Source organism: Pieris rapae, chromosome 23, assembly GCF_905147795.1.
Source record: "Pieris rapae chromosome 23, ilPieRapa1.1, whole genome shotgun sequence".
Lineage (NCBI taxonomy): Eukaryota > Metazoa > Arthropoda > Insecta > Lepidoptera > Pieridae > Pieris > Pieris rapae.
The window spans coordinates 4406318-4419265 of record NC_059531.1 but is presented as its reverse complement, the minus strand read 5'-3'; the positions used below and the strand labels follow the sequence as shown (position 1 = coordinate 4419265).

The following is a 12948-nucleotide window of genomic DNA, read 5'->3' as shown; positions in this document are numbered from 1 at the left end:
AGATTCCATTCAATATATATATATACAAGAATTGCTCGTTTAAAGATATAAGATATATGTGTACTACTTCTGTAGATACTTCTTAACACCTCTTACTTAACAGAGCCACTAAACAATAATTGGACACTTGCACACACACCTGCACTTATCATCCTCAATCACTAACCACTTGCACTCAAACTAATCAAAGTGAATACAGGCCTTAAATAATAATGACATAGACTTAGTGTCGTTTAGTGTAGTGCAGTACTCCAAGAAAGGCTACTTTTATTTTACATTTACCATAACAATGAAAATGTTTATTGAAAATTATTTATAACAGTAGCTATATATATATGGTGATATATTTTTATTACCCATTTGATAAATGAAAAATCTTCATTATTTTTTCTAATGTTTATTAATAAATTGAATTACAAAAGTTCCTTAAACCTATTCCACATTTATTGATAAATATAAGTATTATATATAACATATTGCATTGAGTCATTAGCCATCTCCACGTCTCAACTTTTGCCAACTCCGAAAAAACATTCCCCAATCAAATATCTCTAAATATTGATTATAAACGCCTAATTTTTGTTGTACACTTGGTTCAAGAGGTAACTTTAAGTATACATCAAAAATATATTCAAGTATAAAATATCCATGTTGGAGTATTTTTTTATATTTCAGTTGAGCTCTAGGCTTAATATAACTTAATCATGCGTTAAAAGTTACATAAAATAACCGTTATATTTCCCCCTAAACTTGGGAAGAAATCACCAAAAGCATCACTGATTCTAACGTCAGAATCTATTGCTAAACAAGATGGCGGATTATGATCAGCTGTTTGCTACAAAATGGTTGCTAGTTTTTATGATTTCAAATGTTTAAGACAATTATTATAATTATATAACGATTTAAACATTAAGATAGAATATTTTATACGGCCATAACTATAAAATTATTATTTTTATTGATGGAATCCACAGTTATTGCGACTCCATTACAAAACACTGGTGCAACTCCTTGAGAGATATTTGACTGGCTAAGTATTTTTAAACAGCGCGTTTAAGCAGATACTACAAGATCATCTTCGTGCTTTAACACGCATATCTATGTGCAATCAACGCTTGATAAAGGAATTGAAGAAACTGATAACAGATTCACATCTTTTGTTCAACAGGAGGCCTATAAAAATTTCTATAAGCCGAAAAGACAGTCCGTGTAGCGGCCACATATAAATACACCAATCTAAACATCGCATACAATAGTGACGATCTATGTGGGTTCACTTTGATCGCTGGTTTCGTGATCCTCTATCTCATCTGGTTCGTGGATGATGTCACGACGTCTGCGAGTTCTCCTGTTGCGAAATTCTGTGAACTGCCTTCCGAGGGTTTCATCTAGGAGATCAGGTTTTCGACGTCGCTCTTCAACGCTGGGGATCGATATGTTGGAAGCTGTCATTGGGATCTGCTCGTCCTCTTTGTCCTCATCAACTTCCTGGAAATAAAGCAGAAGTTAGTAGTGTTGGTCTTGTGACTTGAGCGTATGGATCATCACTGAGATCGTAGATTCCGACACTGAAGTGCCTTTCTGTGTGCGCAGTTAACACTGCAAGTTTTGAAGGAAAAAATATTTCCGAAAGGGTCCTTCAAGAAAACAGCGTAATAATTGAAAGGCCGGTGACACACTTGCGAGTGCCCATGGGCACTTATCATTAAACATCAGTTGAGTCTCCTGCCCGTTTCCCTCCTGTTACATAAAAAATATATAGAAACACAATCCATTGATGCACAGCCTCATGATTAACCGCCTCACCTTAATTTCAGCAAATGTGACAGGCATCGTACGATGTCTCTGTCGTGGCTCGGTGCGTTTGCGTCGTCTTCCTCGTGTAAGAGCTGATGCAGCAGCAGGGTAAACAGCCTCCATACTCCTACAAAATCGTTGAATTAGTTAAATATAATAATAATAATTATTTATTTATTTTTCTCCCTTAAACATTAACCATAATAATTCATAATATAGTGACAGTATTGGGAGACTGGTTTCCAAACTAGGTAAGAACCTGTAATATGGATAACCAGGCTTCCATTCCATAGCAAGTCATATACATAACAAAAAGGAAGTTTGTAAGGGATTGTGTATGTGAGTGTGTGTGTATTTGTGTGTGATAGTGGGGAAGGGTACGCATGCGTGTGTTAGTGAGTGTTAAAGGGTGTGTGTGACATGACAAGAACATATTATGTGGAAATTATTTTATTACTTCTAGTAGAATTTCTGTTTGATCATAGCTCAAGGTAAGTAAAAATTTATGAATTGTTTGCTTTACACATTTTTTTGTTTTAGGATATATATTGAGAGTTTTGTTGAGTTTGTTATACAAGTAACAGCCCAGAAAAGAGAACGATCGTTGAGAAAAATTAGAAAAAGATGGGGTTGTACAAACGTTATATTTGCAACGTTTGTCCAATATAGCGGTATCAAAGTATACGAGTCTGGGTTACGCCAATTAAGTTATTAGATCGCCAGGATTCTTTAATATCATTCGCAAATATGTTACCTGAATGTTTGAAGGATTTATTATGGAATTATAAAGGACAATATTAATAAACATAATTGTACTAATATAAGAGCAGTGTTGGTCTAGTGGCTTCAGCGTGCAACTACCTGAGGTCGTAGGTTCGATTCCCGGCTGTACACCAATGGAATTTATATCTATGTGCGCATTTAACATTTGCTCGAACGGTGAAGGAAAACATCGTGAGGAAACCGACATGTCTTAGACCCAAAAAGTCGACGACGTGTGTCAGGCACTGGAGACTGATCATCTACTTGCCTATTAGATTTCAAAATGATCATGAAACAGATTCAGAAATCTGAGGCCAAGACCTAAAGATTGTAGCGCCACTATTTTTTTATTTTTTTTTTTGTACTAATAATAATTATAGATTGAAGTTGGGGCTTTGCAGTACCGGTGACCCTAGAGCTGTTTCTTTCCTCGCTCACACACACACACACACAACACAGCGAGGAAATGCTGCCAGTGTTAAAGGTGCACTGTGATAGGGCCAATATTTCTTTTAATTTTTAATTAAACCATTTTTAATTATTATTTGTAAGGAAACTGTTACAGTATTAGCCTTATTTTAGCATGCGATCTCATCCCTAAGGTAGTAAGTTCAATCCCGGCTGTGCACCAATGGAGTTTATGCGCATTTAACATTCAATCGAACGGTGAAGGATAATATCGTAAGAAAACCGGCCTTTGACACAAAAAATCCATTATGTGTCAGGCACAGGAGGCTGATCAGCTGAGCTGACTTGTCTATTAGATTGATTGATCATGAAACAGATACAGAAATCTGAGGCCCAGACCTCAAAAGGAAGCAGTGCCATTATTTTTTTCCTTATACAGAAAATCTACGCCTTGAAAATGTCATTTACATAATAAATAAAGTACTCATTAGTTTTTACGTATTAAACGAAACAGTAATTCAAGTGAATTACTGTTTCTTTGTTAAAGAAAAACTACAAACGAAAATGAGCCTTAACTTCAAATATTTAAGATTTAAAACATATTGAGCAATGCTATTTTTATCTACAACGCTTAAATATAGGGAATCAATACTTGCATCTATTTTGGTACACTTTCCACAGCAATTACACACAAGAACACAGATACACACACGTGTTAATCACAATGGACCCTTATGACATGCAACACGCGAAGCGACCGACCCATTTATGCAAATCAAGCAAACTGAGTAATCACTTTTTTTCAGCGAGAATTTTGTTTGGCTTACAATGGCGCTCTGCCAAGTTCCTTCACGGCCGAATTTATAAACAAACTCGAATGGTGTGTAAACAAAATTCGATAAATGCGGATAGAACATGATGTCACATTAACTAAATCGTACAAATTCTGTACAAAATATTATTAATAAAATATTATTAAGAGATACTGTACAATTGAGAGGAAACCAGCCAGGACTGGATTTCAGTTAGGTTAGGGCTCATATGGCGGCGAATCACGTGTTGGGTGCAAGAAATTCAACCCTACTGTAAAGACTTCTAAGGCGATGTCAATGTAATGGAAGATGGTTGCTGCAGCAGCCAGTCACGGGGTCTCCTGGTAGAATGCTTACGCGACCCCAAGTTACCCCAACAGTGACGTGATTGGTGGGAGGGGTTTAGCGGGTAAGGCTTCTAGAGCGAGTCCCACACTCTGTGCCCAAATGCATTCCCCTCAAAAAAAACGACGTGATTAAAAAGTTATCTATTTATAGACTTTTAGCATATAAACAATCTTTGTTCTTTTGCCTGTACGAGCCAAGGCTTTGCATTTCAGAAGAAAGAAGAAAAAGAAAAGAAGAAACCACCCAGGACTGGATTTCAGTAAGGTTAGGGCTCATGTCGGACCCTATTGCTGGTGATAGTGATTAAAAAGTGTTGTATTTATAGACTTTTAAGCATAGAAAAAAACCTTGATTTTTTTTCCAGGTTGTAAATTGTAAATTTTGTTTATAAGCCTGGTAATTACCTAATAAGTAGTATAGACGCAGGCACTCTCTTCGTCGTTAACATAGCATTAAATATTTATTATAATTATCATTTTTTTTATTATGCGATCCATCAAACACGTTTTAAACATTATACATGACTTAACATAAGGAAGAAAAAATCTTTATTGTAAGTATTATGTATATCTTATATAAAAGGATGTTTACTTAAAATAAAGTGCACTAGCCCCCAGGAACTTCCACTGTATATATAAACCGTAACTGACATAATATTTTTTACATAACACTTACATTTTAATAAACAACTGTTGCACAAGAATATTTTCCGTTTCAGTATAAGGTAGGTTTAGAAGATGTTCAACATTGTTTGTGAATGTATAAATTTTTTAATCGGTAGTTGATACATTATATAAAAATGTATTCGTTATACGCATAAAATTCAAATTAAAAATAATTTATATAGGAAACACAATTTACACTTATGAACGGCAAAAAATAAATGTATATTAAATGCTTGTAATTTTACATTTACTGCCAGTTCTTAAATCAAGGGCGTAGAACGGAAGTGTAGAACTGGCAATAAACTCTCCGCCACACTTTTTAATCGCCATGTGTTTTTGTTTTACACGTTTGTAAGGAGCTGCAATCATAACATTCCACATAGCATCTTAAGTAATATATCATGATAAAATATATAAAAATAAAAATTTGTATCACATTTTCAAAGATCCTCATCAGCAGGAGGCATGGTGAAAAAGGAGCACGCACTTACATTCTAGTGGGAAGTGGGAACAATATACTAAAGATATAGCCAAAGATTGAAAAAGCAACAAAAATTATTCATTACCTTTAACTAAGTAATATCTTATTCGGTTGTGTTGTGTGATGGTGTAAAAGTTAGTGTGTATATGGGGTGGGCTCATGATGCAGCTAATTCAGCGCTATGGATATTCTTAAAATTCTGCGATAGCAAGCAAGACAAGGCTTAAATATATACACGCTGTTTATGTTATATACGATAGTAAAATTCACTAAAAAAACTTTTTCCTACAAAATCTGAAAATATATACAGACAATTTACGACATAAAATTGTCTACGTTTATTTCATCTATTGACGCCAAAACGAGTTGATTCTTCAGGATATATTTCCGGACTAAACAAAGAATCTATTAATACGGAGATTGATCGACCGAGTCGTAAACTTGACCAGGTCAACTCCTTTATGTCATATACATACATTTAAATTAAAAAAAATCAAATTCAAAATCATTTATTCATGTTGGTAACATTCTGTACACTTATGAACGTCAAAAAAAAGAAATTTAATCTATTTAAATGCTTCTAATTTTACATCTACTGTCAGTTCTCAAGTCAAGGGCGTAGAACGGAAGAGAAGAACTAGCAATAAATATTATGTTATAAAGGCGATGCGAAATCACCATTTCACCTTGGCTTTTTAAAACTGAGTTTTTAGACAGGCCTTGTGTACCTCAAGAATAAGAATCTGGTGCAATTCCAGGCACTTCCAAAACATGGATTGGTTCAAGAGATGAACGTAGGGCCACCTAAAAGGCAAGTGGTGTACTTGCAAGCTCGTATTGCAGGTTTCTATGTTAGCCCTTTATGTTACCTATTTTCCTCTTGACCCATTAAAAAGCTATCTATATTTAAATTACGGTTTTTTAATGAATATCATTGACTTAAGGTAGAATTATAACTATAGCATAAATGTGTGAATGACACTATAAGGGTTCTTAGGTCTTGACGGATTAAATGAAGCCCTTGAAAGTTAAATCTAGATTGTCACCGCCAATGTGTTGAATTCAGCATTTTAACAAGTTTCATAAACAATTGGTAATACTATAGGTAATGTCATCATCAGATTAATAATCATTAAAATACCCATCATCAGAGTAATTCAGTGGTTATTATAAATGAGTTCCAAATTTTAAAACATGTTAGAAAATAAATTACCCGTCATCCAAGTTTTATACTGCAGCTAAGAATAAGAGCTAACTTTCGACAGTCGATCATTCATTTCCAAGCTAGAAGTCCGCCTATGGCGTCAACGTTAAAAAAAGCTATATTTTAATATAATGACCGTAACATGTTGCAAATGTTACATACATTGTATATTTATATATACATGTACATATATGTACATTGTATATTAAGTATGTACTATGTAGTTTTATAAAACTTTAGTCATTAGATAAAGGTTTTCGATAGTACTATGATTATAAATTAAATCTAAAAGTGCTTATCAAACGTTTTAAAGCGGTTAAGTTGTATTTCCTAAAAACTAAAAGTTTCACAGATTATATCATGTTTATTAATTTTAAACTCAATGTCATTGTGTCATCGTTGAATTCCGTCAACGACAAACGATACACTTTTTTGAATAGATGAGTGATGACTATTGACTTACATATACATAATAACCAAATAACAATATTTTTACTTTATTTCACGTTAGATACTGAATATTTTTGTTTGTGAGTTGTGGTTAATTTAAAGAACCTTATTTAAAAACATTCACTATGAGTTATATGTTGGGACATTTGCATAATGGCTGGCAAGTCGATCAAGCAATTCTTTCGGAAGAAGATCGTGTTGTGGTAAGCTAAATTTTTAAGCTAAAGCCACTTCTCGTACAAAAATCCTTGAAAAAATCTTTTACGTCTACAAATACATGAAAATATTTATATATAAATAGTATTGACATTTTATAACCCCTACCATAAACAACCAAAATGTTATTGATTTGCTATATTAAATCATATATATATATATACTTATATAGAATTTTATGTTTAGGTGATACGGTTTGGTCATGACTGGGACCCAACCTGTATGAAAATGGATGAAGTGTTGTACAGTATTGCAGAAAAAGTAAAGAATTTTGCTGTAATTTACCTGGTAGACATCACAGAAGTCCCTGATTTCAACAAAATGTAAGTACATATTAATTTCTGACATTGTAAATATGAACTTAAATATATATTTAGAATAAGAAAGATACCATATCTGAGAAACACTTTTATTACTTTCAAATTGTGTTACAAAACATATATAACATTTATTTTAATTTACAGGTACGAATTGTATGATCCCTGCACAGTGATGTTTTTCTTTAGAAACAAACATATAATGATTGATCTTGGAACTGGTAATAATAACAAAATCAATTGGCCATTAGAAGATAAGCAAGAAATGATAGATATTATAGAGACAGTATACAGAGGGGCTAGAAAAGGCCGTGGTTTAGTAGTCTCACCAAAGGACTATTCAACAAAATATAGATATTGAGAATTTATTGTATTTATTTTGGATTATATCTTTGACATTTTCAATGTTTGGATGTGAATGGTGACTTTTGATCAACGATTTGTGTCAAAAGAAATTGCAACCAGTTTTTAGAAAATTTGTTTCAAGACTTCATAAAGAATATGGAAACAATTTTGTTTTTATCTTAATAACCCTTACTTTCTTTATTTGATGATTAAATAAAATTTATTTTGAAGTACCATTTTAATTGAAGGGTTTGTGTGTGTGTTCTGTTTGCACTGTTAAGATAGATTCAGTGCAATAGCTGAGAATCAGAATATACAATAGTAACGCACTATTTAGATACAATTTTTAAAAACAAAAGACCCCTTAACACATAGAAATCAATTGGCTTTGCTTGGTTTAGATTGTCTTTCAAACTTTTTACATAGCATTACACCTATTGAGATAAATAACAATAACTAAAAAATTTGCTAAAATTATCAACGGTTGTTGAATATATGATTTTGTTCAGTGACGTAATATACAGATTACACTATGTTTATGGAGCATTTGTCTATTAATTTAAAAGAAATTAAATAACTTTCCATAGTAGCTTATCATTTAAAAAATCAAACACACAATATTCATCGAGCGAGTTCGCTTGCCGAAGCCACGTACAAATTAATTGAAGAAATCTATTAAGTATGAGGGTGTGCAATTCTTTAATCAATTACCATCTGAAATACGCAATCTTAGCGCATTTTCATGATTAGGGCTTGATTAACCCTTAGCCTAATTAGGCTGCAGCCTAGGGCGCGCTGAGATCGCTAGATCCTATGCATCATTCCCTTCATATTTCAACTAGACCAAGACTACATGAACTGTGTACTGGATCTACAAGTACAAATCTGTCAAAAACTCAAAATACTAATATGAACTGCAGCTGCAAAGGTCTTTTTCAGCACTAAAAGAGTTAAAAGTTACTTGCACTCCACACTCCGCCAGCAAAAACTTACAGTGTTCTCGCTTATGTACGTATAATGTGATTTTTCAGAAACTATTTAATTTTAAAAAAATCAGGGTAACCCGATAAATGGCCTAGGGTGGTCTGAACTCTCGATTGGTCTGTTCTTGTCTCCAGCCTAGTAGCCTAAAATTAGGATGGCGACGTTTATATATTAAGTTTCTCATAAAAATACATATTTTGTAAACATAATACAGAAACTGCCATTATGAAACTTATGAAACATTAATGAAACTAGTAATTTCATGATAAGGCCTCTGCAGGTCTCACCTCTCCGATAGTATCGCTTTAACGTTATTTCACTAATTATTATTTGTTATGGTTATTATGTAGGTTAGAGAGATAGTAATTATATAAATATAATTATGTAATAATTTAACTAAGCTCTGGACCATCATTTACTGTTAATGATTTGATATAAATGTGACTAATATGGTCTTAAATATTTTAAACATTTATCCTATAGGTTCTTTAAAAGAAGCTTTCCGTTTCGTAAATAATGGATCTAGGGATAATGTAAAGCTACCTTGAGCTCGCGAGTGCGTTGCCGTACCTTATCAATAATAATTAATAAAATTCACAATGTGATTATGACAGCAAATATCTCGTGGAAACTTGCTATAAAAACTTAGTTTTTACGGAAAAATCTAATTTTTAGTAATTTAATGGGTCGCGGATTTTTGAAAAGCCCTGATGATAGCGGCGAGGAAGACAGGCGTGTCCTACGACCTAGATCGAATCCTCAACTCGAACCACTGACTAGTTCGGTGACCCACCAGGTCGGGAAGTATTAATTTAACTCAGCGGGGTATGATGTCATCAATGTACGTAGCGTACAGGTTTCGCTACAATATTTTCATACATTGCCTCCTTAAAAAGTTATATTACATTACCAAAACCTTCGATAAGAAAATCGTGAACAATTCAAGATTCTTTTATCTTGGATTAAAAATATTCAGTTATTAATTTTGGTTGTAACTCTCTTAAAACTTCTCAACAGATTATGATAAATATTGGTCTATAAATGTAAAAGATAAATTAAACAAGAAACGCCGTAAAGAAATATTTATTCAGTCTTCAAGAGACAGGTTTGTGGTCACGACTAGCGAATTCTTTGTAAAAATACCTTAAATGACAACTTAAAATTAAACAGGTTACCTGAGTCCATACGCCAAATGAGATTCTAGTATCAGCAAAGTTTCTAATTTCAACAAATCCAATACATCTCCCAATCTACCTTGCCCCTTTAAACATGTTTTTTTCCAAGCTCGATTTTAATGCTAAAGGTCGGGTTGGGTTTACAATTCAATACCTTGAATTTGATTATACTGAGTATGTACGAATCTAGCGTCGAAAAAACGAATTATTATCTAGTTTTGTTAGGTTAGGTTAGGTATTGAATTGTAAACTTTAACCTAAAGGACATATAAAAACGTTATAAACCTTTATATAGTGGCGAGTTTTGATTGTTGAAATTCACATTAGTATTATTGTTAATAGACATTGCATAGTTTTTTTTTGGCTCTAACACTGTTTGTGCATTAGCTTCGATAGATTTAGAAGCATTAATTGTTAATGTCAATGTCAATTTGAAAAATGTTTTGGCGCGCAATATTCGCGCTAAAACGACACAACACTTCATAGACCTTTTACGCAATTATAACATTAAACCCCTATATTATAAAGGGTTTATAACCATCAAAAACATTAACACTTTTCATACAGACACGAGATGCATTGACATCTCGTGTCTGTATGAAAAGTGTTATTTATGAATAGTCATCAGTCTGCCTTTGGGCGAACCAACATTTGATTCAAATTTCACTTGGGCAGTATCCCCATTACACTGTTACATGTCAAAACACTTTTTGTATTTCCATATACTATGTTTGACCGCTTGGTGACCAACGTCGTAAATCGTAATGAACTTTTTTGCGCCTGAATACTGTTCATAGTACGCCTACGAGGCAATGTAATGGGTAGCCTAGTCTATGAAGTTAAATGCCTTCTTTAGTTTGTGGCGTCTACATTCCCTATTTATCTATTACGCGGTAACCTTATATTTCCATTACCGTAAAAGCAAGACTGACCATTGCGCATTGTTAAACGCAATAATGTCGCAATTACAATTCTCGAGTATTTAAAACATCTTGCCTTTTGGTTATGGTGTCATTAACACACCCCCATTTGCACTAAATCCATCAGATATTATAAAAAAACACAAATTTTAAAACTAAAACAACTTAACTAAATTAGGAACCTTAAATTTTGCCCAATTTTTAGTGCAAATAGGTAAAAAGCTCGTACTTCAAAACGTATACAACTACCACCATGATTGCCGCCATTTTAACAAGCGACGTTTTCAAAATGCCTTCCAAACAAAATAATTCATCAAACTAGGGATTTTAATCCTATATTATCAAGTTAGACTAGCTTACAGGGTAAAGAAATAGTTTTTAAGATATAATATAGCGAACTCTAAATTGTTAATATATTCACTTTAAATGACGTGGTTGAAGTCAAAAAGGCATGAATTGACCTTGGGAAGGTTGAAAGGATCTTTTACTTTGAATTGTAAAAATTCCAAATACTTTGAAAATAAAATCAGACAAACAGTTGTTGACGTTTTGAAATACGGTCACGCCATGACCATTTTCTGTGGAGCCATTAAAAAACTTCATTTGTAGCAAAGTTTATTTTAGTTGTAACATACAATTTGTAATAATAAGTTTGTTCAATTACAAAAACAGTATCTTCGGAACAAAACACACATGACTCGTCATTTCATACTGCATTTTTATGTCCGTTCCTTGAAAGAAGTTTTGAAAGAGATAATAGGATGTTGCCAAAAGCCAATCCTAAATAAACCATATTTAATTAACAGAACAATGTTTAAAAATTCTTACCAATGATTTCGTATCGCGTGCCCCTAATTTAACGAACATAATTGTCACAGACAATCATTTAGTCACGTCTTAAAAAAATATTATTACCTCGACAAATAAACAGCTGATAAAAATCCGCCATCTTGTCTGTAAGTTCCGCGGTAAAATTTTGAGCTACGTTTAGCAATTACGCAATTCGATCGGTAAAAATATTTCAAACATTTCCCGCCAATTTCCATTAGTCAATTGTCAAACTTCATTCAAGAACGGACATATTACATTGGTTTGTTCACATTTGATAATGGCCCGGTGATGTGAAACCATGACTAGACATCACCAAACACATCTTCCGTTACAACATTTAATAAACTTTAATATCAGAGTCCATTGTAAAAGCGAGGTCACCTTTCCTTGTAAAATATAGCTTGTTCTTGTTTGCTTGAAACTAAAACCTTCACGGAAACTAAACGACAGCTTCGTGCTTTTGAATACATCAATGTCAAGTTTTGACAGCTGAAAGGCACCGAATGTTTTTTCAAAATGTCTTCAGTTACTAATCTATCTGTTGACGTTTGTGACCAACCAGTGATCAATTTTACTCAGCATTTAAAACAAAAAGCTATATTTAACAAGTACACGATTATAATGGCAATTTAAAAAGTGGTTGAGTTTCTTTTTTACTTATCTTAAAAATTACATTTATCTTACATTGCCGTATAACCGTAATACCGTTATAGCAGTTAATATCTTAGTAACGCTGTCAAAATAAGTTTTGACAGTTATAAAATTTAAAAAAATCGCATAATCTGTGTAATTTGTGCAGCCCACAAACTAGTCTAAGCAGATATTTCCCACTGAATGGATAAATGGGGTTTTATCACTTATTATATTACTTATCTTTCTTTATATTTGGGGCATGATTTATTCTTGGGGCACGATCAATAATACGATCAAGTATGCAAAGGTCGACTTTTAGTTAATAAGTTACTTAGATATAACTGACTATAAACGATAATTTAGTTGTTCTGTTCATCATCGTTGGGGGGATTGATGTGCCAATCGTGGGGGGCTGGGGCCCAAATGGAAGCCAAAGAGCGGAACGGGTCATAAGGGCGAGGGGCTTGCTGGGCGAAGCCAGGGGGCGGACGCATGGGGGCGCCACCCCAACACCAGGCATTGTTTGCCCCCCATACGGAACCTATATTGTTGTATGTTGGGGTATCGTCTGGAAATATTACACTCAGTTAAACCATACTA

At 33.5% G+C, this 12948-nt stretch overlaps 2 protein-coding genes and 2 long non-coding RNA genes across 5 annotated transcripts in view; 1 reads left to right on the top strand and 3 right to left on the bottom strand.

The window, feature by feature from the left end:
• Positions 1-381: 381 nt before the first annotated feature.
• LOC110998266 lies at positions 382-3765 on the bottom strand. Its single transcript, XR_006750987.1, has 3 exons — positions 3620-3765; positions 1807-1924; positions 382-1488 (listed from the first exon to the last, which is right to left on the bottom strand). It is a non-coding gene; the product is annotated as an uncharacterized LOC110998266 (long non-coding RNA).
• A 3162-nt stretch (positions 3766-6927) lies between these two features.
• LOC110998250 (thioredoxin-like protein 4A) lies at positions 6928-7971 on the top strand. The gene is made up of 3 exons (XM_022266800.2): positions 6928-7130; positions 7330-7466; positions 7608-7971. Exons 1-3 carry the CDS (start codon positions 7053-7055, stop codon positions 7819-7821), a joined length of 429 nt encoding a protein of 142 aa, XP_022122492.1. The 5' UTR covers positions 6928-7052; the 3' UTR covers positions 7822-7971.
• A 1885-nt stretch (positions 7972-9856) lies between these two features.
• Positions 9857-10544, bottom strand: LOC123690255. The gene is made up of 2 exons (XR_006750985.1): positions 10222-10544; positions 9857-10086 (listed from the first exon to the last, which is right to left on the bottom strand). It is a non-coding gene; the product is annotated as an uncharacterized LOC123690255 (long non-coding RNA).
• Positions 10545-10586: 42 nt separating this feature from the next.
• Positions 10587-12948, bottom strand: part of LOC110998268 (transmembrane protein 131 homolog) — a 29785-nt gene continuing 27423 nt past the window's right edge. For both annotated transcript variants that reach the window (XM_045633383.1, XM_045633384.1), the window contains exon 22: positions 10587-12916. In XM_045633383.1, coding sequence (XP_045489339.1) covers positions 12708-12916 — 209 coding nt within the window. In that variant the 3' untranslated portion in view covers positions 10587-12707. The remainder of the gene's footprint in view (positions 12917-12948) is intronic.